Source organism: Hemicordylus capensis, chromosome 2 (genome assembly GCF_027244095.1).
Source record: "Hemicordylus capensis ecotype Gifberg chromosome 2, rHemCap1.1.pri, whole genome shotgun sequence".
NCBI classification, from domain to species: domain Eukaryota; kingdom Metazoa; phylum Chordata; class Lepidosauria; order Squamata; family Cordylidae; genus Hemicordylus; species Hemicordylus capensis.
This window is the reverse complement of record NC_069658.1, coordinates 225,800,099-225,826,225: the sequence shown is the minus strand read 5'-3', so window position 1 is coordinate 225,826,225 and position 26,127 is coordinate 225,800,099. Positions and strand designations below refer to the sequence as shown.

The 26,127-nt window shown below is 44.0% G+C and overlaps 2 protein-coding genes, 1 long non-coding RNA gene, 1 other non-coding gene and 1 pseudogene across 9 annotated transcripts in view; 2 read left to right on the top strand and 3 right to left on the bottom strand.

Annotated features, from left to right (window-relative positions):
* The window catches only part of TBK1 (TANK binding kinase 1), a 39,088-nt gene extending 36,656 nt beyond the window's left edge, over positions 1-2,432 (top strand). Inside the window, exon 21 of the mRNA XM_053296084.1 lies at positions 1,267-2,432. Within this exon, the coding sequence (XP_053152059.1) occupies positions 1,267-1,318 (52 nt within the window). The 3' untranslated portion in view covers positions 1,319-2,432. The remainder of the gene's footprint in view (positions 1-1,266) is intronic.
* LOC128344950 (uncharacterized) lies at positions 2,359-14,406 on the bottom strand. Of its 4 annotated transcripts, none has more exons than XR_008316136.1 (4): positions 13,953-14,406; positions 12,601-12,652; positions 11,263-11,390; positions 2,359-4,444 (listed from the first exon to the last, which is right to left on the bottom strand). It is a non-coding gene; the product is annotated as an uncharacterized LOC128344950 (long non-coding RNA). The 4 variants fall into 4 exon arrangements; XR_008316138.1 differs by lacking the exon at positions 2,359-4,444 and adding an exon at positions 9,374-9,495; XR_008316137.1 differs by lacking the exon at positions 2,359-4,444 and adding an exon at positions 10,087-10,236.
* LOC128348420 (small nucleolar RNA SNORA13) lies at positions 12,348-12,473 on the bottom strand. The gene has a single exon (XR_008318143.1). It is a non-coding gene; the product is annotated as a small nucleolar RNA SNORA13 (small nucleolar RNA).
* On the bottom strand, positions 13,724-13,861 carry LOC128348423 (uncharacterized; annotated as a pseudogene).
* Positions 14,407-16,123: 1,717 nt separating the features above from the next.
* Positions 16,124-25,451, top strand: PFDN6 (prefoldin subunit 6). 3 transcript variants are annotated; one of them, XM_053303312.1, is made up of 5 exons: positions 16,124-16,281; positions 17,497-17,578; positions 19,535-19,605; positions 19,744-19,868; positions 24,061-25,451. In XM_053303312.1, exons 2-5 carry the CDS (start codon positions 17,515-17,517, stop codon positions 24,179-24,181), a joined length of 381 nt encoding a protein of 126 aa, XP_053159287.1. In that variant the 5' UTR covers positions 16,124-16,281; positions 17,497-17,514; the 3' UTR covers positions 24,182-25,451. The 3 variants fall into 3 exon arrangements, with proteins under 3 accessions (XP_053159287.1, XP_053159290.1, XP_053159288.1); XM_053303315.1 differs by having other exon boundaries at positions 16,128-16,352; XM_053303313.1 differs by having other exon boundaries at positions 16,129-16,374.
* The last annotated feature ends 676 nt before the right edge of the window (positions 25,452-26,127 follow it).

The following is a 26,127-nucleotide window of genomic DNA, read 5'->3' as shown; positions in this document are numbered from 1 at the left end:
TTATCTCTATATATGGGCTCAGGAAATCCCTTCCCCTCCTTTCTGGATCATCTCTAGAGTTAGAAGGGTGATAGTGGGTCTCTGGGCTTAACTGTGAAGTATTTGGACAGAGAGACCCCTTTTCTCTAGTGGCAATGTTGGGGTCCCTTTCTCTAGAATATTCAGTGCCAGATGTGAATATTCACAAGACATTCAATCTTGTGAGGGTCCCTCTTAGCCAACAGGCAGCATCTCCTTCGTTGGAGCAGCAGCAGGAGGAAATTCAAGGAGCATCAGATCTTAAAACCAACTGTACTTGATTGTTGCAAGATGGAAGGTGAAGCTCTGCAGAAGTTCCACCCCCAGCTACTGCTCCCAAAATAATATGAGCTCCTAACCCTGTCCTTTGCGCGCGCGCACGCACACACACACAAATGCTATGGGGGAAATGTGCAAAACAGCTGCCAAGTTCCACTGTTGAGTACTCTTTCTAGTCTTTTAAAAAGTAGGGTATTTAAGTTTGCATACCTCCCTTTCCTTTTTTTGACCAGTGTGTCCAGGAATTTTCTTCTGCAAATGTGGCAACCCTAGTCTCAACACATTCCAGACTAATAGCACTCCATTGGGAGACTACAAAAAATAAATAAAAAGTTGAAACAATATATGTAGACATAAAACATCTTGAAATTCAGCATACAACTATAAGAAAATGAGAGAACAGTCTGCCAAATGCCACAAATAGGGTCAGGGAGCCCTCTGGAGCAGTGTGCGATGCAGGATGGGGTGTGTGGTTGGGAGAGAAACGGCAGAAATTAGTGACCCTTCTCTCACTCCAGTGCATAAGCTTAAGTGAGTTGCTCTGGTGTCATGGACTCATTGAATCCATACCTCTGTTTCCCTGGGTGGACACAAGTCAGTACTATTGGACTGCAGAAAAAAAAATGTCCTGTGTTGGTTGTCACTCAGAACTACTATGGGGATAGGACTGTATCTCTGTGGCAGAGCATCTGCTTCCTGTGCAGAAGGTCCCAGGCTCACTCCCTGGTGGAATCTCCAGACAGGGCTGGGAGAGATTCCTGCCTGAAGCCTTGGAGAAGCCGCTGCCAGCCAGTACAGGCAAAACTGAGCTAGATTGGACCGAGGATCTGACTTGGTGTAAGCCTCCTGGGTACTGCACTACGCCCTGAGGCTTCTGTAATAGGTAGTATATATAAGTAATGAGTGAATAAAATCATGATTGCATACCAAAATGCCAAATATTATGCCTAAACTACGTTTTCCATTTAGGTTTGGTGCTCTGACTATGGATGGTGGCCCACGGAATGTAGACTGTATCTAGTGACCATGATGCAGCTTGTTGACTTTGCACAGAAAAAGAGCATTTATATGTAGAAGTATTTCTGCAGGACTTCTCCCCAGTATTTAACAAAAGCATGTAAATATGTATATATTGTAATTATAGAAAAGTATATCTCTTTTTGGTAATGTTAAAATTGTCTTAATGTTTCCAATAATATCAGAATTTTCCCTATAAAACAATTATGGCTGTATATTGTGGTGAGCACACTGAGACAATGCATTGACTTCAAATGCTGTCCTTATTTTTCTGTGAACGATGCTGAAAGAATTGTGGCATTGAACTAGCATGCTGTTTTAAAAAGTGATGAGGCTTCCTCTTAAGCCGACTAAATACCAGGCATCTCCATTACTATAAGCTGGAATTGCTCTCTGTTTCTTTCCTTCATTCTGAATAGATGTGTCACCAAATGCCAAAAGAGATACAATTCTCCATCACACTCTCCAAGTCAGGGCTGCACAGCGAAGCCCTCTGGGTATTGTGGGACTACAGCTCCCATCATCCCTAGACACAATGGCCAGCAGGTCCAGATGATAGTAGTTGTAGTCTCACAACAGCTGGAGGGCCAACGTTGTGCAGCCCAGCGCCAAGCCCTTAAAGGATATACTAATTGAGCATGAAAGAACATATGTTACTTTTTAATCATGTCCATTTTTGGTATATATCTCAAAATGATAATTTGCCTAATTTGGGACTAGAAATTCAGTCTACGGTTTTGCACATTTCCTATGATTTAGTAAACTGGAAACCATCCTTTTTAACCAGTTTCTTTGGTAGTACATAGTGTCTCAATCGATCTTGTTTATCCTTGAGTAAAATCTTGGTTTTTAAAATATTGTTTTAAAATAAACATTTGTTAGCTTTTCACTGATGAATCAAGATTATTGGTGCAGACATTGGTTTCCATCCTGCATAAACTCTAATGAAGTTGTGGGAATACGGTTTCATTTTATTGTTTTAAAATATTTGACCATGTTAATAAAACCAATACAAATAATTGCACAGTCGTGTTTAGCAACTGCTTAGGCATACAGCTTTGTTCTTTATTTCCATTGCTTTTCACATACATACAAAATAAAAGTCATTTTTTATTTCAGTGGAACTTATTTTCCTGTGGTGTCAGCAAAAATCATGCAGCCATGTACAGCCGATGGCCATTCTGTTCAATGAAGCTTATGTGGGTGGCATTTTCAATGGACTGTACGTTGTCTTGTTCAACATTTTGCCATGCAAAATACATATCTTTATAGTCTTACATCAAAGTGTACTGGAGTTGTAATTGTGTGTAAGCTGTAAAAAAACATGATTTGAGTTTTCTAGCCCCAGAGTCAGCATATCAATTCTGAGCAACACTAAAGAGGTTTCTGGTTTCAGCCCTTCCATTTTTGAATAGATTAAGAACAGAGAAGTAATGGCGTCTCCTGTCTTGGGTTGGTTCTAGATTTTTCAGGAACAGCTCCATTATGATGTGCACAGATAAATGGCATGAGCAGCTATTGCAGTAGTGAGCATGAACTGTCCCTTTTTGCTAAACAGGGTCTGCCCAGGTTTGTATTTGGATGGGCCAATGTGAGCATTGGTGTTCCCTTTAGGGGGTGGGAGCCATAGCTTAATGGTAGAACATCTGTTTTGTATGCAGAAGGCCCCATTTCACTCTCTGGGAGCATGTCCAGATAGGGTTTGGAGGGACTCTGCCTGAAACATGGGAAAACCTCTGCCAGTCAGTGTAGACTTTACTGAGCTAGATCAAGCAATGGTCTGATTCGGTATAAGGCAGCTTCCTATGTAAGGGTACAGAGAGACTGCATACATTGCATTAATTTCAATTAGATTTTAAAAATTACATAATGTGTGTTTTTAACTGTTTACAAAAGCAAGAAAAATACAAAGAATTTTGATTCTACTAGGGGGATATGTTAACAGATAGCCAGGTGAGGCAACCATTGAAAAATATGGTAGGGGTGGACTTCCATTGACTCTTGTGCATGTTGCATTCTGATGTGTGTGCAAAAATGCAGTCACCGTTGCACAAGATTAATCTCATTAAGAACCATTTTGTGTAGCCATGATTGCCATATTTTGCACAACAGCACACATCAGATAAAAGTGCACATACACTTGTACATTTTGTGAGCCATTTTGTTTAAGTACTCAGTTTCCAAGACTGCAGCCCAAATGTTTGTACACTTGTTTCTCTCTCTCTTCATGTGCCTTCTCTGATTAGGGGGTTGGCGGCCAGCAAAAACCATAGATCACGGTCCCTAGAATCATGGATGATATCTTCTGTGTCCAATTAGGAGAGGAGAGCTGGTCTTGTGGTAGCAAGCATGACTTGTCCCCTTAGCTAAGCAGGGTCTGCCCTGGTTGCATATGAATGGGAGACTTGATGTGTGAGCACTGCAAGATATTCCCCTCAGGGGATGGAGCCACTCTGGGAAGAGCATCTTGGTTCCAAGTTCCCTCCCTGGCAGCATCTCCAAGATAAGACTGAGAGAGATTCCTGCCTGCAACCTTGGAGAAGCCACTGCCAGTCTGTGAAGACAATACTGAGCTAGATGGACCAATGGTCTGACTCAATATATGGCAGCTTCTGATGTTCCTAATTCTAGTCATTCTTTCAGGTCATCCCATCCGTCCTTCCTCCTGATTTTTTCCACTTTTTACTGTATGCATTTCCCTGCTCTTCTATTCCCATAAAAGTCCATAATCTCTTGGTAGAAAAACAAATTGGGATGTTGCTCATATTTATCCAAGATTAAAGGACAGAGATGAGGTGTGTTTTGCTGTCCTCACTCTTCAGCTTACTTTATTATTCTGGCAAGAGAGCAGGAATCATTTGGACACTGAAGTGGAAAAATATTGGCATTTAAGTTGCAGGGGGAAAACAATATATCTTGGGCCAAGACCACTTACTTTATTGAACAATAGATTTAGACTGTTTATAGATACACACAGTGACTTTCTTAATACTCCATTCACCGGCAGTAAATCTTTGAATCTTACAGCCTTATTGTATATGAATGCATATTTAAAAAGGGATTATAGTTCTGTAATGTACTTGTATTTATAAAATCATTATTTTGCATAAATCCTTTTGCTGAATGATACCTGTCGGAGAAGGAGAGAGAAATATGATGGATTTTATTTCCTTTATACTGAACCAGTCTTAAACATACTGTGAAACTTGTTAACACGCTTTGTATACAATAATGTAAAACAGCTTGCTACTTTTACAGTGTTTCATATTTTTGTATTGTATTTTTACACATTGATTTTGGGCAAAATCCCCCTGTTCTTAGTCTGGTAATTGTATCAGCAGTGCTTAGGGCTTGTTGAAATTATTTTACAAGTAATGTTCTGCAAATTAGGCAGTGGAATCAAATGTTTTCCTACTTCTAATAACTTTTCATTCCAAAAGGTGATCTTGCTGTGTAAGCCACAGATATCATTGTGCTTCAAGATTGGATACAGCTACTGTGAATGTCATAACTTAGTCTAGATGTCAGCCATGATTAACCAACCCACATGAAATGAGGTAGGGGCAATTTTTGTTGATTCTCTCTGCAGCCCACTCTCTCTTCTGAAAAAATGTCCCAAGTGTTGCGGGACCTTCAGGGACATATTTTCAGGGGCCACAGAGGGAAGGGAAGATGGAAAATAAATCCATCCTCATTGCATACATGAAATACTTTTTTCACATTCAGAAAGACTATGGATAGGACAAATGTGCACTGTGTGTGCGCCCAATTTTTGATTGAGTGTGAGCTACAACATAGGTAAGAAAAGGGGGAAATGACCGTGTGGAAGGACGGTGCAAGCTCTGGCAGCATTTGTTCAGTTCCCAGTAAGTTTCTGAGTAAACATGCTGGGTTGGGCAACACTGTCAGAGTCTGCACACACCTTCCACATGATCACATGGAGTAGGATGCTTCTACCTACTTCATGGTTGTGTGAACTGCCTTGCAATGTAACTCTGGATATCAGTCCAGGTTTGCAAGATAATGTTTGAAAGGTAATTGAAAAAGAACTGTGTCTGATATAGTAGTACATTACAACATTCATGACTGACTAACCTATCCACTTAATAAAGGTGGGATGGAAGACCCAAATCTCTCAAATTACTATATGTAGAAAATACGAGTGAATCGTTTCTTTATAAATACAGTATCTGCTACTTATTCTGTCTTCTGGATTCATTTTTGCCTGTTAATGTTTCAAGACATGAACAGAAGCTGCACAAGAAAAGCTACTGGTAAACTACGTTAGCAATACCTGTGGTCACTACAGATAACCACATAAGGAAAGCCTTGCTAGATCAGGCAAAAGGCCTATCTAGTGTAGCACCCTTTTCCCCACAGTGGCCTCGTAGTACACATCTGCCAATCCTAAATCCTCATTTGTTTTCTATACTGCCCTTCCAAAAATGGCTCAGGGCAGTTTACACAGAGAAATAACAAGATGGATCCCTGTCCCCAAAGGGCTCACAGTCTAAAAAGAAACATAAGATAGACACTGGAGGGATGCTGTGCTGGGGGTGGATAAGGCCAGTTACTCTCCTGCTAAATAAAAAGAATTGCCAGAGAATTGTTCCCAAACTTCCATAAGTAAACAGAGCTCTTTGCTGGCATGGGTGTTGTTTATTTTAAAGAACAGTTTATTTTACAATACAACATACCTGGGGATTTGCCTGAGAATGCACAACCTTGAGCTAGCTTTTGGGTGGCTTCGTTTTACTTCCCAGTGGACAGGCACTTGACCATACCGTTTTGGCCTGATGATGACACCACAAGTCTCCAGGCCTACCTCACCCAAAAAGGAAAAAAAACAGCACCTTCTCCTTGCCAATGTGGAGGGGGAACATGAGAGCACGTAACATCAACACAGGCAACTGCACAGGATGGCAAAACTTGTTCCATTTACAGCTGGTAGTCCAGGAGCATAGTATACCAAAAACACCTATTTTGTGGCAAAGTTGTAAGAAAAATATGTAGATGGTTTTGCTGGATTTGAAAAATTTCTAGGTGAAGAACTACCACTCTTGCAGGTGTGGGGTGCATGGCTGTGACAACACCATTAAGATAGCACCAAACAAAAAGTGTAAAGGATCTGAATAAAAGAATCCAAGAAGCAAACTAACAGATACCAAGAAGATAGCTGCCATAACACAAATATTAAACCACATTATATCTATGTAGATCCACCTACTATTCTGGATGTGACAGCCACTACTGGGCATTGTCCCATTAAGAACCAATATAGGGTCCATTAGTTGCCACCACTCCCTCCCCCTAGAAGTTGTGTGTGGTTTTGCTACCTAAACCTTGGTAAACCTTGCAAAACACCACTTTTAAAAAATCATTGCTCTTGTGCAAGAGCACCTGCAGCGGAAACACTCCAATTTAACTCTCTTTCTTGCCCGGTTGCTCTTGTGCAAGGATGCCTGCATGGGGAGCAGGAGTTCTATTTAAATATTTTAAAATTACAGTCCTTGACTCTCTTTAAGCACAGCAGGGAAAGAGACCCTAAACATAATTTTTAAAATGTTTTCTTAAAGTTTTTGTTGAAATGTGCTGAGGTAAATAGTTTTGGAATAGCATTTCCTCAAGACAAAAGAGAACTGTGGAATGTCATTTTATGACTACTAAGAAGTCATTTTACAAGAATAGCCATTACACAAAAGATGACTACTATATCTGTTCACAAACGGAAAAGTACTCTGAAGACTGAAAAGTCAAAAGAACTTTGTGCTGAATGAATAATTGGGAAAGCTTATTGCCTGGAATCAAGCATTGCTCTAAATGCAATATTATCCTCAAAGCTGAAAATTGGAAGTTTTGCTCAGTGTTCCCCATTTTAAGCAACCATTGACCAATGTATAATATCACTGCAAACTGTACAAAGCTAAAAAGTTCTCAAATGAAATTTCTTCCAAAAAAGCCCCAACATTTTGGTGTGATTTAGTGCCACTCACTCTCTGAAAAATGGTAGCTGGTATTTCCTGAGCATGTGAATTGAAGCACTCATCCCCCGGGACTTCCGGGCCGAAGTCCACAGCCTCCTGCCCCACCCCTCCAATCCTCCTTAGTCTGTCCCAGGTGGTGTGGTTATTGCGCCATGCCACTGGCCTGTGCTGCACCAGGCGGCCAAGAGTGACTGACCTGCACCAGGTGGCCAAGCATGATCTTTGCTTTAGAGACAGAAGAGGGAGTGGGGAAAGAAATATGTGGAACGGGAATGTGTTAAGTCATGTGCTGAAATGTTTCTGCTAATGAGTATTTGCATAAATATACCTGTTTTCTATTCTGACACTAGCTGTACACGGAGCCTGTGGCATCCCCCCCCCCCCCACAACTTGCTGCCTGTCTCCTCCCACAACTCTCTCCCCCCCAACCCTCTCTCACGCACTCTGCCCCCCAACCCTCTCGCTCTCACGCTCTGCCCCCCACAACTTGCTTCACTCACTCCCCCCCACACTCACAACTCATCCCTCATCTTTGGACTCATCCTTGGCCTGCAGGCGGCCGCTCCCCTTCGGACTGCCACTGACCGCTCCCCAGCCGGCAGCAGCCGCTTCTCCTCGGGCTGCCGGCCAAAATGGCAACAGCGCCTCCTCAACCCGTGCCTTCTTCTTGAGCTACTGGCCAGCCTGGCAATAGCCGCCTCCTCAACCTGGGCCCACCACACCTCCTCCCTCCTGAGGCCGTTGGGGCTTTGCCCACCAGGCCAGCCGGGCTTCCCCCCCACTTCCTAAGCCCACCAGCAGCTTTCTCCAGGCAGCGGGACTTTGCCTGCCACCCAGATCCCTCCCTCCCTGCCAGCCAGCCCACCCGTTGTCCCGGCATTGAGCAGCAGCTCCGCCCCCACCTTTTCATTGGTTGCGGCTACAGCAGGCCGGGGTTTGCCAAACATCCCCACACAGTTCTCTCAGGAGGGAGGAGGTGTGGTGGGCCCGGGCCGTAAGAGAATTAAATATATAGATTATTATGAGTTCAGTTGCTGTTTGTGCCCTCAAGAACCCACAAGTTAAAAATACTGCATGTGTCACAGGGTGTATGTGTGCAAAGGGGGGGGATGATGCTTAACTCAAATAAATCAAATAAATAAATAAATAAACAAACAAACTTACAAGGGGGGGATGGACTTCAAAGGCCTTTAGGACCAGACCCCAAAATTACCTAGGTGCACCTCTACATATGAATTCAGGAATCCTGAACCTTGTGTTTTGTTTTCATGGATAGGGAAGTGATAAGTTCCTGGCATTACATCACTTGATGTACCTCAGATTTACGCCCCCGCCACCCTTTGAAGTTAACCATGTGGGGCACTTTATACCAAGGAGAATGAGAAGATGATATCTCCAAGCTCACCCTCCCAGACACAGCATCACATCTCAGGAAAATTAAGCCCTGCCAGGACTCTGCTTCTTTGCCACAAGAAGAAAAAGCCTTGCAAACAAAGCCAAGTTTAGAAGTTTTTTCTATACATGCATTTAGGTAGAAGGGAAATAGGAAACAAATACATAATTGGACAATGTCTACTGGGATAGCTCTGAAAGCTTTCACACATCCACTTCAGGAGGGGAGGAGGTGGATAAATTTCATTTTATTAGATTTGGTGTATTTCCTTACTACTCGAGTTTTTTGCTGGCTAGTTTCACAGTACACATTCTCTCAAATTTTAGGAATGGAATTTCCCTTTTGGAATGGTGCGCCACCTTTGCTTTCATGTTAATGCTTCTTGGCAAGCTTCGTTTCTAATTGTGAAAGGTTCTCCTTCTGCCTCAATTTGCAGCTCAGTGGGAGCAATCAAGTTGGTTTTCCTCCTGCTAAATACATGTCCACCACTCATAAGGAGCATTACCATACTATATCTCACTGGCCCTCACGTAGAGAATTCCACCAGTCCTGAACTAATCCCTTCCTTGCAGGGTTACTGTGATGCTCCCCTGCCCCAGATTGCAACTCCTATTTCTCCCCCCTCTTCCGCCAACACTCCCTCCCCCCACCAAGTTGGACCATCTGCAAACTTTCCTTTAAGTACCTTCCCCATCCCCCTTTCATTCCAGTTATCCACAGACTCTGGTTGTTCTCAGACTTCCAAAATACAGATGGGGGTCTCACTTCTGAAGTTACTGTTTTGCTTGCAGCCTTGCAACAACCCTGCAAGGTAGGTTAGGAAGATAGTTCAATGTCATGTCAAAGGATTAGAGAATTTCACCTGGCATGCAGTCTCCTTCCTAAGCAGCCTTGCAAAGCCATTGCGAGGCTGCAACTTAGCAAGAAGATTTAGTGAACTCAATTTAGAGTCTTTGTGACACTGTGGAGCGCTTAGAGAGCCAAAGAATTCAGTAACGTCTTCTTTGCTATAAACCACACCGCCCACTGAGATCATCTGGAGAGGGTCCTCTGCAGTTGCCACCGGCTTGTCTGGTGGCTACTCGGGGACAGGCCTTCTCCATTGCTGCCCCGAAGCTTTGGAATGCGCTCCCTGCTGAAATAAGAGTCTCCCCATCTCTTACAACTTTTAAAAGGGCAGTCAAGACGCATTTGTTCGCCCAGGCTTTTAATTTGATACTGTTTTGATTGTGTTTTAATGGTTTTAACTTTTAAAATTTTAATTGTTGAAATGTTTTAATCTTTTTATTGGTTGTTTTTATTGTTTTGTAAACCGCCCAGAGAACTTGTGTTTTGGGCGGTACAGAAATATGTTAATAAATTAATAAAATAAATGAAACACAGAAACCACCATCAATCCTTTCATTACTATTTTACTCACAGATTGTAAAAAATATATACATATATCATTGGGAAGAACCCACAGATACATGCCTAGCTTGCTGGCAGCAATAAAGGAGAGGCTCTACATTCATCTCAGATATTTCCTCTTCGCAACTTAAGCCACTGGGGGGAGGACAGGACACAAGAAACAAACCATCTCAAGTTTAAGAAAAATGAAATGTAGAAACCCAGGTGTTTGGCTGAATTTTGGGGTGGGTGGGATGTGGTATACAAGACAAAATATTTCTTAGCATATATATCTAGCCTGGATACCTAGCCTGGTTACAGGTTAATCTGTACTAAGTATGTACAACCTTGAAAATTGCTAAATGGACAAATTACCTTTACAGCAAGTATAATCTTGCTGAAGTCCTTCAAACAACTGTTACTTAACCTTGTTTCACTTCACTCACACTGTCTCAGTAAGGTGTTTCAATCAGTCTGGGACATCAGCATGCATGAGAATGGGGGTATGTGGGGAGTCATGACCCAAGGGCAGTTCGTGGGTGACTCAGTACTCAGACTGCTTATCAAGCAGTCTTGTAACCCTGCCAGGATTCAAGCCTGGCTAGAAATCTGTGAGGGTCTTGAGAACACTGGGATGGGGGAGAAGCATGACGTAAGGAGCCCTGCCTAGTGATTCTATTGATTTCAGCAAATCCCACCCACTTAGGTAGTCTTTTCAAGGAGGGGTGGGGAGAAGGTAGTCCATAGCCTGATGGTTATTTACTGCTGTGATCTGGAGCACAGTCATATATTCATATATGCCAGATGCAGAGATATGGCTACTTTCCAGTGCTTATTGTTTAAATGGTAGGAAGAAAATTATTATTTATTTCTACATTTTATATCCCGCTCTTCCTCCAAAGAACACGGGAAATAACATGCAGGTTTAAAGACTGTGAGCGCTTTTGGTCTAAGGAACCATCTTATGTATTTGTTTTTCTATATAAACCACTTTGAGAACTTTTGTTGAAAAGCAGTATATAAATACTCAAAGTAGTAGTGGTAGTAATGCAGTTGTTTTGATCCTGGCCTTGAGACTACGTAACATTTTAGTTTGAAATTTTTTGTAAAACAACAACATGATATATAGCTTTGCAAAACTGCTTCCCACTGCCTAGCTTGTGCCTATTATTGAATAGTTACCTAGTAATCTTTAGCCAAATAAAGGTAGCATCAGCATTCAGAAGATCTTCTACCACAGATCAAGCCATACCATGTCACAGAAAACTCAGCTACAGAAAGCACCATTTTCCAGATCAGCTTCCTTTTGTCTACAAGGGAAAAGTAGTGTTAGTATGCTGTTCCATTCTTCAAACACTGGCATTTTTCAAGTTAAAATCAGTTTTGGTTTTATACTTTCCTCCAAGTACCACAAAGCAGCATTTTACCCTCACAACCACCACTGAGACAAGTTAGGCTAGAGGAGTAACTTTTCAAAGGTCATCAGCCACTGAGTTTCATAGCTGAGAAGGGTCTGATCCTGGCAAGAGCAGAAACAGAACTCGCAGAAGCTCTACCAGATCAAGCTGGTGTTCCCTCAGATGCTTTAAAGCAGGCCTGCATTCTGATAAATGTCTATCCATATTCTATCTTAAGGGTCCCAGCTCACAAGAACAGAGGCCATCGAGAGCAAAGTAGCAAGTTTGTGCTAGCTTAAGAAATTAAACTTATGTTGCACTAAACAAAATCTGGATTTTTGCAAGAGCACTATTGCCCTCTTGCACAAAAGTTCATGTGGCATGCCACCTCTGTGCTAATGTTGCACACCTGCAAGGATTCAGTAACACAACACTTTGTCTTGAGCACACAAGCTCCAGACTTACAATTAGCTAGAACAACAGTTTTGTGCTCTATTGCCCTGGATGTCAGCAGGTGTGAAGTTTGAAGTGCTTGCTTTAAAAATTAGAACCTCTTGGGGACTACAGTTCACTGGACTCGAGATAGGCACCTAAAGAACCAATACATGTAAAATACTTAAGAACCTGGCAATGGACAAAGCAGCCCAGGATGATTCTGGAATCTCTTTTGGGCATTTTCAAAGATATATGAAACATTTTGGGGTGGTACAAAAGTTACAAACAGAAGTGCAGATACTTCAGACACAGAATATCCTGTTTGGGGCAGGAACTGGAAGAGGAGTTGAAACCCTAACTTTCAGCTCTGATTATACATACTGAATTGAGCAGGTGGATAGCTCAAGGCAGGGATCACACATTTTTCAACATAGGGCATGTTCTAGCCGAAGTGCTGAGAAAGGTACATAACCAGCTCTTGCACAGGACAGCCAGAGTTGTTATATGCCTTTTCTGACACCACATTCACTGGAAAAGTAATGAATGGGCAACACAAAGGCAAAGTTACATATTCAAGAGCATGATTCAATGCAGTTTTAATGTATTAAATATTTGATGATATTATATGTAGTGTCAGATACAGCAGCGTATGTACTTGAGAGATAATGCCACTCATGAGCTTTCATACCTATATCCTGATATTTAACGTCTGTTGTCCAAGATCATGGACATGTCTACATCTGAAAAGCAAAGCAGCAACATAATGAGTCAGTCATTTCAATACGATTGCCAATTGTGCAATAAAAATAATGCTCCATTAGAATAACCCAGTTATTTCCCCAGGTGCAGACAACTTCCACTTAATCCTGGAAGGGGGAACTGTGCAGGTGTGGCTTAACTGCACACCTAATGGTTACAGCAGATCTCCATAAAGCTCTGCTTCCCAGAATGGGAAGCTATAGTACTGCCCTGAGCAAGTTCTCAAGTGGCAGCCTGCCCAGCAAAACAAAACATGCAGGCTATATAGCACCTCTCTCTGACAAGTTCTCTCCTTAGCCTTAAAGAATTAGTCACTTCAAACTACACACTCATCACAAGCTTTTGAGGACCAGAGTCCACCACATCACATGCATCTGATGAAGCGGATAGCTAATTCGCAAAAGCTTATGCTAAAAGAAATGTGCAAGTCTTTAAAGCACTACAGTATTCATTCATTCATTCAATTTCTATACCACCCTTCCAAAAATGGCTTGGGGTGGTTTACACAGAGAAACAACAAATAGATAAGATGGATCCCTGTCCCCAAAGGGCTCACAATCTACAAAGAAACATAAGACAGACACCAGCAACAGTCACTGGAGGTACTGTGCTGGGGGTGGATAGGGCCAGTTACTCTCCCTCTCCTAAATAAAGAGAATCGCCACGTTAAAAAGGTGCCTCTTTGCAAAGCTAGCAGGGGTTAGCAAGTCAGCAGTATTCTGGTTTTGCTGCAACCTTACTAACATGGCTACCCCTCTAGAAGTGATCACTCTCTTAAAGTGGGTGGGTGGAGGGAGAAGGGGAGAAATTAAGCGTATTTGCAGAGCCACTGGCTCCTTGGGTGGGTGCGGGTCACATGTACAAGTGTACAGTACCTGTACACTCATACAAAATGTCCAAAGAGAACTAGATTATATGCCCATTTGAACACACGAGTCTTACAAATAAACTACTGCTATACAGACTGCTCGATAACCACTTCAAGCCTCCTGACTCCAAGGCTTCTCCTCCACTGTAGGAGGCGTATATACACATGCAGATAGTGCATTTCCTCTTGTCCCACACGTGCAGCAAACCCCGTAGGATCGCTTCCTAAGCGCAGGAAGCGGCTGCTAAGGCGGAGCTTGTTTTATGCCTTCTCTGACACCACATTCATTAGCGATCAAGATGAACGGGCAACACTGAAGGCAAGACACATGTAAGTCAAACCAGAGAACGCACTCCATGTGCAAGTCACACACCACCTCACTTTCCCCATCTAGGAAGGAGGGGGGAACTTACCTGGGCTGCTGGAGCGAGTGCTGACCCAGGGTTCTGCTACATCAGTGGGGGGCCAACATGGTTCTATCTCCAGCTGTCGTCAAGTTGTGGCTGGGAATGATGGGAGTTGTAGTTCAACAATAGAGGACCACATTTGACCATCCCTGTGCTACGTGCTGCTGTAGCCCCGCCACGTGCTACTAGCCCACAGCCTCTCATGCAGCAAGGCGAATGAAAGCACCGCCATACGCTTTACCATGGGGCAGGCACATATGGCTGGCGCGCGCATGCTCGCTGGCTCGCAGGAAAAATAACCTCTCCTGCAAACCAGTCGCTACACGCGCTGCTACCCCCATTCGACTGGGCTCAGCCTCCACACACCCACGAAAACACTGAGTAGGCCAAACATGACGAGCTGCCATGCAGAGTTCCCTTCTTGCAGCTGCAAAGCACCCACGAAAAACCACCCCACCCGCTGACGCCGGAAAGAAAAGAACTTTTCCGCTCCCCTTTGGCTCCTTATATGCTTTGCTTCGGGACAAACCATTGGCAGAGAATGGGAGGGAAGGGCAGACTGTACCACTCAGGTCTACCAGGGGTTGATGGAAAGGAACAGATGGACAGCAGAGAAAGAAAAGGCTACATATATATTCCCTCGACGGCACACTTTACTTTATTCCCTCAGCCACCACATTTATGTAGTTTTTAAAACAGCTGTCTTCACTATATTTAGGAACATAAGAAGCTGCCATATACTTACTGAGTCAGACCCTTGGTCCATCTAGCTCAGTATTGTCTGCACAGACTGGCAGCGGCTTCTCCAAGGTTGCAGGCAGGAATCTCTCTCAGCCCTATCTTGGAGATTCTGCCAGGGAGAGAACTTGTTTTTTTAATAGTTGTTTGATATTTGAAATTGGGAGGTCATCTTAAATTCAGAGTCTTGTTCTTTCTGAGTAAATATGTAGATATAATTTGTATTTAACCTCTACTTTTTAAGGCGTTCTTCTTCGATTCTGGTAAATATGGTCAAATATGTCATATAGAAAAAGGAGCAGAAATTCTCTGTTGCTTCAAAGGGCAGAACTAAAACCCGTGGGTTGAAATTACAGCCTAAAAGCAGATTTAGGCTAGAATTAGAAGTATTTCCTAGTTTTAGGAGCTGTTAAACTGTGGAACAGCTGTTCTCCTTCAGAAACTTTCAGATAGAGTTTGGGCAGCCAAACTGCTGTAGCAGATTCCTTTACTGAGCAGGTTGGACTAGAAGATCTTCAAGATTCCTGCCCACTCGAAATGTTATGATTTTGTGGTCTATTGACCACAAGAAATTGCAAGTTAAAGCAGTCTCCTTAACTTACTACTATTTAGAATAATTTTGTACTTCTTTTCAATAAAAGTTCCCAAAATAATTTATATAGCAAAACAAATGTAACTTTTTGCAGCCTGACATGTATGATGCTGGCTTTATGAAGGAGGCTTCATGCAAAGGTGAAGTCTCTCCAATCTCTTGCTATTTGTTAAAATATTTGAATCCTGCTCCTCCAGTGCTCAAGGCAGTTACAAAAACCAAAAGTTTATATAACTAAAGTTACCGAAAAGGGAACCTGATTTGTATCTTTTTTGGTGTGTGTGTGGGGGGGTATAATAAAAATTAAGAATCCCACTAGATATTAACTGCAACAAGACACCAAAAGGCCTCTCTACACAAACCCTCCAGCTTCACAAAAAGAGCAAACGCATATTCCCAACATCCCTCCTCTCCCAGCTTATAGCAAAGAAAGAAAGACAGAGCCGCTTTGGTATGGAACAAGCCCTTTTATAAGGAGTAAAGGGAGGAGGAGGACTCGAATTCTCCTGAGCGAAGCACGTGCGCAGTTATTCCTTCGCGGGTCGCTTTTTCAAAGACCAAATGGCCCTGATTTGCTGGGGGCGGGAGAGAGAGAGGGAGAGAAGCACAGCCACGCGGCACTTCCTTGGATCGGACGCTCTAGCCTGGGCCTGCTCAACTTCGGCCCTCCTGCAGATGTTAGCCTACAACTCCCATAATCCCTGGCTATTGGCCTCTATATCTGGGGATTATGGGAGTTGTAGGCCAAAAACAGCTGAGGGCCAAAGTTGAGCCGGTCACTGGTCTGCTCTAGCCTTTCTATGGTCTTTTTCTAGCATTGTCGCTTCTGCGGTAGCTCGGCGGCCATCTTGGGGTTGGGCGGAAGGGCGGTTCTAAGAGACGTCACTTTCCGTTCCTCTCGTGCTCCGTGTGACTCTCACTTGCTCCCCCGGGAACGAGGACTAGCTGTTTTGGAATAGCGGGAAGGAAAACTACCGGACGAGGCCGGGACAGGGACGGTGTTGGGTAGATATCCATGGTGACCACGCTGGTGGTTGTCCGTTTCCGGGGTCAGACTGAGGCTAGCTGTGCCAACGGTGGGACTGAAGCAGAGACAGAGTGAGGCGGGGCAGCAAAAGTGGCGTGGTGGGCTGCTGGGTCTGTAGTGCTGAAAATGGATAGAACCCCCCCCCCGAAAGAGTTGAGGGCTGGGAATAAGGGGTGGGGTGGAGAGCAATGAGAATTCACCTCCCCCCCCCCCGCCGCCCATTGCCACTCCACACAACACACACACTCCCCAGCTAGGCTTGTGTGTCTCATGACAGTGGCTCAGGGATTTTCAAGCTATGCTTCAGGAAAAACCAGGGAGAGGGTCTTCCTGGAAGGCTTATTCTGTGGCCCCCCAATGGGAAAGTCAGCAATGACCAGCTTTCTCAAAAGACCCCAATACCCAGTACCATATGCTGCTCTAGGCAGAGACACAAAAGAGTTGGGGGCGGGGGGGCCACTGGCTGTGATATTGGGCATAGACTTGACTCATGTAGGGGTGGCAGATAAGAACATAAGAACAGCCCTGCTGGATCAGGCCCCAGGCCCATCTAGTCCAGCATCCTGTTTCTCACAGTGGCCCACCAGATGCTGCTGGAAGCTACAGGGAGGAGTTGAGGGCGTGCCCTCCCTCCTGCTGTTACTCCCCTGCAACTGGGACTCAGAGGCATCCTGCCTTTTGAGACTGGAGATGGCCCACAGCCCTCCGACTAGTAGCCATTGATGGACCTCTCCTCCATGAAGTTATCCAAACCCCTCTTAAAGCCATCCAGGCTGCTGGCTGTCACAACGTCCTGTGGCAGAGAGGATCATGTGTTGTGTGAAAAAGTACTTGATGGTGGGACTCATTGGTCTGGACCACCCCACCCACCCCAAATTGAGTTAGAAATGAAGCTGTGGCTCATGGGAAGAGCATCTGCCTTTCATGGAGAAGGTCCCAGATTTGGTCCTTGGCAGCATCTCTTGGAGAGGCCCCTGCCTGAAACCCTGGAGGGTCTGTCACCATAGACAGTATTGAGCTAGATGGGCCGTCTGATCTGGTATAAGGTAAATTCCTGGTTATAGCTATAGGTGCATACCCAGAAATGCACTCTCGAACCCTCTCCTCCAACCCTGGTAAAGCATCAGCATATGCAGAAAGTTTGATGTCTGGTCAGTGCTGAGAATCTCTCTCTCTCTCTTTGTTTCCTGCAGGGAGAATCCCCTGTTCCCATGGCAGACGCAGTACAGAAGAAGCTCCAGGGGGAGCTGGAGAAATACCAGCAGCTGCAGAAAGGTAACTCATGACAGCTTCTACACTCTGATTTTGCAGAGTAATCTAAGATTTATCTTCCCCACCTACACACACCAAATTCCAGGCTTGCTGCTTTCTGCCTCGCCCTAAAAGGGATGTTTGTTGAAATTTATTTATTTTTATATACTCTCAGCCTTGTATACAACTCTTTCCCATACTATGATCTCAAAACAGGCCCTAAGAGACAAATGTAGCTTAATATAACACATTCTACAATAACTGATTAAGCGCATCTAAATGTGAAATGCAGCTGAAAGGACCAGAAGTAAAACCATGTTGTGTCAGATCATGGTAGGGCCGTCTGTTTTCAACACTGGGCAGCCCAGATGGTCTTGGGAAGCACAAAAAGTTTGCTCTCAAGCTTTTGATTTATTTAGTTTTATATACTGCCTTTCATTAAAAGAACCCCCAAACAGTTTACAGTATCATTGAAAACAATGCACAACTAAAAGTATAAATATTAAATTTAAATATAAAAATACATCACTAAGTAAAAAGTTTAAAAGCATATAAAATAGTAACATTTATATATGTTAATTTTATAAACAGTAAAACACAAAACAGAGCAGTAGCAGCAGTAGCAAAGAAAACAATTCTTTTCTATTGGTAGAGGCTTCCAAAACCCAGCCAGGGGGTTTTGTGGTGCTTCCAGAGATGGTCAGGTGTAACTTTGGGCTTGTTTCCAGCAGTAGTCCAGCTTGCTTTCTGTGTGTGCAATGTAGAAGGAATGGTTAGGAGGGTGCCCTTGATTGACCAGAAGGACTGTGGTGAGATGTAGGTCAGGGAAAAGTTTCTGCTTGGTGATGGAGAGTGAGCCCAAGCTACCCAGGGCTTTCAGAACCATTTCTGGAAGACAAAGGGGGAACTGTCATCTGATCATGAGAATCTCAGATGGTCCTTGAGTCTGTTTAGATTTTCAAACTCCATTTGTGCCCTTTTCACATTTGTTATTGTTTAGTTCATTGTATTCACATAGATTAGGGATTCCCAACTTAAAAAAATAATAATTAACCAACATATCCCCTCCATTGCAAACTTTCAGACCAGATAACCCATAGAGATTGTGAGTGTGTGTATAGATGAACACACATACATATGCACAAAATTTAAATCTTACTGTTATGAAATGGGCTATGCTAGTCACCGCCTTACATCCAGACTAAGTTACTCATGAGTACCCCCATTTAAATTAATAGGACAAGTAAACATATCCCAGTAAGTTAAGTAAGACTGCCTATGAGTAACTTAGTCTGGATGTAACCCAGTGACTGAAGTAGCCCATCTAATAACTGCAAGATATAAATTTGTTGGGGGGGCTTTGTTTGTGTACACATCTATAAACATTAAAACACAAATTTAAATGTTACAGTTAGGAAGACAGGCTACTTCAGTCATTGGCTCACATCAGCACTAAGTTATTCATAAGCAGTCTTATTGCAATTAATGAGACAAGTGTACTTGTCCTATTAATTTCAATGTGAGTACACAGTGCTACTTTTCTGAAGCCTGTCAGTCAGGCTGAGGAGAAGGGAAGGGTATGCTGAGTTTCATCATGTCACCAGCTAATTAGGAGCAGAGGAGGAGGGGTCCATCCTCCTCCCTCCCCTTTTGCATCGCTGAGGACACTTTGGCTTCAAGCCAGCAGTCCTCAGATGGGGAAGAAGTAGTGCAGCTGGAGTGTGGGGAGGCAGGAGAGCTCTGAGTACCCCTTGGGTTATTAGTCCCCCTGATGGGGACCCCTGCTAGATCAACAGCATTTGGGACAGCAAACGTAATTAGATTTCAGGCACTTACCATGATGTCAGGGGGTAAACAGGGAGCTTCTTTTAATACAAAGGCAAGAAGCAGCTGTCCCCGAGGAGCTGCTGTGAACAGCCAGCAATCCCCCTACAGTGGGTTTTTGCTGAGGAAATGTCTGTCTTCTGTGCCCCCTTCTAGACCTCAGCAAGTGTATGAACGCCCGGCAAAAACTAGAGGCTCAGCTGACTGAGAATAACATTGTGAAGGAGGTGAGCGCCTGTGCACCCCCATCCCCCCCCCCGGCACATCCTTTCTGAATGCCTTCACCACTTGTCTTCTGCCACCCCAGTTGCCACTCCGTCACTTTTTAACTATTCTCCCCCATCTGTCTCCTGGGCTGCCTTTAGGAACTGGACCTCCTGGACTCGTCTAACTCTGTCTACAAGCTGATAGGGCCTGTATTGGTGAAACAGGACACAGATGAGGCCAAGGCGACTGTTGGGAAAAGGCTGGATTACATCACAGGAGAAATGTGAGTCAGGGAAGGAGACCCACAGTGCGGAGGGAGGACAAATAAGGCACTGGAAATCAAGAAAGGGGCTTAGGAATACACCACTTTCATTATGTAGGCTAGGAGAAGGAAATTAGCCTTTCTAGATCACCCCAAGGGTCTGTCTGTCTAATCATGCCTCCTACTTCCAACAGTGGGGAGTCAACAAACAGGAATAGACTGCTTCTGAACATGGGAGCTCAAATTATGGCTATCATGACAAATAGCCATTCATGGACCCATCCTTCAAGAGTCTGTCTAATCCCCTGTTAAAAATTCATCTAAGCAAGTGGTCAGCAGCACATCTTCTGGCAGTGAGTTCCATATGTAATGCATCGGTCACTGCCCCAAGATTGTGGAATGCGCTCCCTGCTGAGATATGATCCTCCCCATCTCTGGCAATTTTCAAAAAACACCTGCAAACCCATCTTTTTGCCCAAGCTTTCTCAGCTTCCTAAGATTTTTGGGTTTTAATTTCTGTTTTTTAAAATTGTTAAAAGTTTTTTTATATGTTTTTAACTGGTTTCACGTTATTGTAAACCACCCAGAGACAAAAGTTCGGGGCAGTATACAAATTTGATAGATAGATAAATAAATAAAACAAAAATTATACATGGGTAAAAGCTGAGTGTATTGCATACCCTTTGCACTCAGGTCAAAGAGAGAGGTGGATGATTGTTTGTTGACATGTCTTTGAGTTGGGAGTGGCAATTAGTGGAGGAACTAATTTCTACCAAGAAATTGATTTCTACCAAGAACTTGCTTTCTACCAAGTCAAGTCTTTAGTCCATCTATCCCAGTACTGGCTACACTGACTGGCAGCAGCTCTCCAAGGAGTCTTTCCCAGCCTTACCTTGAGATGTCGGGGTTTGAATCTGGGACTTTCAACATGCAAAGCAGGTGCTCTGCCACTGAGCTGCAACCCCATCCCCTGGGGCTGTATAATCAAATGGGGATCCATTTAATTATAAGGCACAGAATGAATATTAGGAAGCACTTCTTTATTCTGCAGACTCATAGCCTGGGTGATTTGGGTGTGTAATGAAGGCTATAAAAATAAAACACGGATCTTTTATTGCCATTTAGCCCCAGGAGCTGGTAGAATCTCACATCTGAAGAGGGCTGAGTAGGTGGTTTGTCTTGGAGGTGGAATAGCTTTTGTGGCAGGTGGTCAGAAATTTACACTGTTTGAACCACCAATAAATTATTCTCTGTTTAAATGAGGAAGGGATTAAAGTTTGAGGTCCAACAGATCTTTCCTTTCTTTTTAAAGTAAATAGCATGTATGTACTTCTGGGCTCCTGGTCTGTGAACATGCTACCAAGATAAATTGTTTATAGATGGCTTTAAAACGGAGGTAGGCACCCCTGGCTCTCCAGCTGCTGTTGAACTGAAACTCCAGTTGTGGCTAGGGATGATGGGAGTTGTAGTTCAACAACAGCTGTAGTGCTAAGATTGCCTGTCCTTGCTTTAAAATATTAGATTAACTGCTGTAGGGCGATAGGTCTGTCACTGGTGATCCACTTGTAGCTAAACGGAATAGTCACTTTCTGCCCCTTCCTGCCTTATAATTCCAAGGTAGTGGTGAAGTTGGAACTAACCACACCATAGGATACCGTATCAACATTGCCCAAATAACATGTTAAACCGAAAGGTGTCTTGAATGTTGTTCTGTGGATTTCTTCTGGGTATGTGGGGTGGGGAGGGGGGGACTCTGTATTTCTTGACAGTTGAGGCTTTTGCAGATTAGATCACTCACATTCACTCTGTCTTAGACTCCCAACTGATTACAATGCAGAAACAGAACCCCCGAGTGGGTTAGTCTTCTGTGCATAAATTTCAGTTATTGCAAACAGAGGATGCAGAGAGAGAGAGAGAGAGAGAGAGAGAATGAATGCTTGGAGAGGACTGGCCTGGACCCGTGCCCCTCATGTCTGATTAAAATCTAGCTGAGAGGATTGTCTGGCTGACATGACTCCATCATGCCGGAGCAGAAAAGTTGCACTGGCTGCCATCTGATACTGGTCCCCATTCACGTGTGGATTTCAATCTTCAAGGCCCTAAATAACTTGGGACCAGGGAATCTAAAGGACCACCTCCTCCCACTTGACTTTGCCTGGCAGTGGAGGTCACCTTTGGAGGCCCTTTTCTCAGGTGTGGCAGGTGCTGATTAGGGAGACCTTTGCAGGGAGCATCCAGACTACAGAACTCTCTTCCAACGCACAGTACCTTCACTGTTGTGTTTTCAGAAGCAGGCAGTCTGCCCTGTTCTATCAGATATTTTAAAAAATAGTATTAAAGAAATGAGGAAATGAGATTGGAAACTGGAGTATAAAGTTGTCTGGATATGAAGGAGTCAACGCCCAGTGGCTGTGTCTGGAAGAACCCCTAGTGGAGAGGAGTTAGAATTTAGTTAGAGAAGCTTCACAGTGTGTGTGTCTGAGATCCAGCCCGGAAGAAGACTGAGTAGGAGAACCAGGGAAGGTTCTGAAAAAATCTAGTCATAACTCTAATATATGAGCTCAGGGAAGAAAGAGTGGTAAAACCAGCTCAAAGAAGTGTTTAAGAAATAAGTGAAAAGGTGTCCTGTTCTGTAAAAGAAACCATTTTGCTGCCAAGCAAGAGAACTATCCTACTTATTAAGTGGAGAAACAAGCAAATCTCAGCATCTGTAAACTACTAAGCCTTTATTTGTTTCATGAATTAACCAAGGAGAGTGTCTGCCTGTACCCTCACGCCTACCTTCCTGCATTACCAAAGCTGAAGGCCCCAGTAAAGAGGGTTCCTGATGGTGGCAGCGAAACAAGACCCTGTTGGGAAGATTAGGAAGTAAAAACACACAAAATCTCCCCCTTCTCATCACAAACACATATGTGCTGCGCTTCAGCAAGATTTGCCCAAGTGGTTTACATAGCAGAAGGAATGAGAAGGTAGTTGAGTGTCCCAAAGCGCAAGGTGTACCCCAGCAACAGCCACTGGGAGGGCTGCTGTGCTGGGATTAGCAGGGACAGTTGTTCTCTCCTTGCCAAATAGGGGAGCCACGTCACCACCCTGAGGGGTACTTTTTTGTCACGTTTGCAGGGGATAAAATATAATTTAGCCATCTTTAATTAACTGGCTATGGTTATAGCTTTGCATTTCTGTGTCGTCTTATTTTGTGGTGTTGGCTGTATTTATTGATGGTATTTTTTAATGTTGCTTTTCTAAACCGGGGCTCTCAAAACTGGGTCCCCCGATGTTGTTGAACTGCAGCTCCCATCCTCCCCAGCCACAATGGCCTTTGAGAACCATAGTCCCAACAACCTCTGGGGACCCTCATTTTGCATGATGGGGGAGGGGTGCATGGAAGAGAATGCAGGGGGTTCCACCACCTTCTCTTTTGACCAAACTTGATCCTCCTTACAGGGGTGAGGAGAAGATGGGGAATGTCCTCCTAAAGGGGATGGGGAATGTCCTCCATGAAGTGGGCACAACTTGGAGTCGCTCACTCACTCCCCACCTCCACATGACCCCTGGAGAAGAAGGAACATAGGAAGCTGCCTTATACCGAGTCAGACCATTGCTCCATCTGACTCAGTATTGTCAGTATTATTGCCTGGGAGCAGCTCTTCAAGGTTTCAGGCAGGAGTCTCTCCCTGTTCTATCTGGAGAGAATGCCAGGGAGTAAATCTGGGACTTTGCCTCAGCTCATCTGGTGGCGACTCAAAAACGTGCCTTCTCTGTAGTTGCCCCAGGACTGTGGAGTGCACTTCCTGCTGAAATTAGAGCTGCTCCATCCCTGATGGCTTTTAGGAAACAACTAAAGACACATCTCTTCAGCGAAGTTTAGTTGGTGTGTTTTATATGGATATTTTAATCTGATTTTTATCTTTTAGCTGTTAAATTCTTGGTTTGTTTTATGCTGTAAACTGCCTAGACGGTTTACAAATTTATAAATGGTATACAAATGTATTAAATAAATTCTGCATATGAGCAGATGCTCTGCCACTGAGTTATGGCCCTATCCCCGAAGAGGAATCTCTGGCAGTGTGCACATGCAGCCACCCATGCAAATGCCAACCCAGGTGGGCCCTGCTTAGCAAAGGGGACCACGCATGCCTGCTACCACAAGACCAGCCGTGCTTGTTTTAACCTGACAGTGCAAATCCTGCCTCTGACCTCCCTGTCTCTGCAGCAAGCGCTACGATTCACAGATGCAGGAGTACGAGAAGAAGTCAGAGCAGCAGCGGGAGACCCTGGCACGGCTGCAGCAGGAGTTCCAGAAAGCCCAGGCCAAGGGGGCCATCAAGGCGTGAACGCTTGCCAGAACTGTGTGGATGGGTGGGGGGGTGGGGCGGGCTCTGTGTGTCCTAGTTCGTACTGTGTTTGTCTGAAATAAACTTGGGGACATCCAATCTCTGCTCATTCTTGTTGTCAGTGCCTCCTCCACAATGGATGGCTTTGTGACTCCTCCCTCGCAGTCCTTGGTATTCAGGAGTGGGGAGAGAAGCCACCTAAATGCCACACTGACAGGCCCCACACTCCTTGAAATGAGAGCCAACGGATGCTGAAATGGAGCAGTGAGTGGAAGGGGTCTGCTGGGCTGAAGGGCCTGATTGCCCAAATGTGGTCTCCTGCAACATGGAGTTGTCATGCAAACCCAGCTTATGATACAAAATTCCCAAATGCTACTCCCCACCATAGAGCACCTATACCCAAGATGGCCCTACCATTTCTTATCTCTGGGGCATACTTGCATTGAAGTTAAACATTTAACTCTCTTGTTCCAAGTTTCTGCAAACTGCTTCTTTGTGGAAGTTGGGTCCCAGGTTTCTCTATGAAAAGTTGAATCTCCCCAGCAGAGACGTGGGTGGTGCCAGTGTTCCCTGTAACAGGGGTTCCCAGATGTTATTGAATACAACTCCTATCATCCCCAGCCAAAGTCCTTTGCAGCTGGGAATGATAGGAGTGGTAGTCCACATTTGGGAATCCCTGTTACAGGAGACACAGGTGCCGTGCCATTAGGCATGGACCTGGGAGTCCAGGTCCATGTGCACACTCTGCTTGAGAGAACCCCAAAATTTTCCCCCAGGGAAAAGAGGTCGTCTTTTATATTTCCAGAATGGCTTGGCCTAGATTTTTAAAATTTGGCACAGAGGTAGGACAGGTTAGCAGTACTCTGTGTTTTGATTTTGAAGTGGCTCAGTCAATCTGTTTGTTTCTAATTTTAAAAAATGTTTCCAAAAATGCCTATGGACGATCATTCCACCTCCCCTATGAAGGAATCTGCCTTTTGCTTTCATTAAAAAATTTGCAACATCCTGCCCCCTCCCTTTTTTTGTCCAACCCTTTATATTTCTAGAATGTCTGGGCTTAGTTCTGAAATTGGGCATATATGTAGCCCAAGATGGCAGGAGTCTTTTTTATTATTATTTCAAGGGAATCAGTCAGTCCTGTTATTTTTTTTTAATGCATTTCCCCCCTACTGCAGTAAATCTGCCAGAGTTATCTCTATCCATAGCGTACTTCACACGTGAAAGTGGAACTGTTACATCTGAATAAACAAACTATTATTTTTTACACATGCACTATGTTCAAGTTGGTTTGTGATCCAAAAGGTCTGCATGAGAACTGAAGCAAAGGGCCTGTGTTGTGGTTTTGATCCCCCCTGCCCCCTTACAAATGCACTATACAGGTGAAACTTGGAAAATTAGAATATCGTGCAAAAGTCCATTAATTTCAGTAATGCAAATTAAAAGGTAAAACTGATATATGAGACAGACGCATTACATGCAAAGCGAGATAAGTCAAGCCTTAATTTGTTATAATTGTGATGATCATGGAGTACAGCTCATGAAAACCCCAGATCCACAATCCCAGAAAATTAGAATATTACATGGAACCAAGAAGACAAGGATTGTAGAATAGAACAATATCGGACCTCTGAAAAGTATAAGCATGCATATGTATTCAGTACTTGGTTTGGGCCCCTTTTGCAGCAATTACTGCCTCAATGCGGCGTGGCATGGATGCTATCAGCCTGTGGCACTGATGAGGTGTTATGGAAGACCAGGATGCTTCATTAGTGGCCTTCAGCTCTTCTGCATTGTTTGGTCTCATGTCTCTCATCCTTCTCTTGGTAATGCCCCATAGATTCTCTATGGGGTCAGGTCAGGCGAGTTTGCTGGCCAATCAAGCACAGTACACTGTATACTTTTCAGAGGTCTGATATTGTTCTGTTCTACAATCCTTGTCTTCTTGG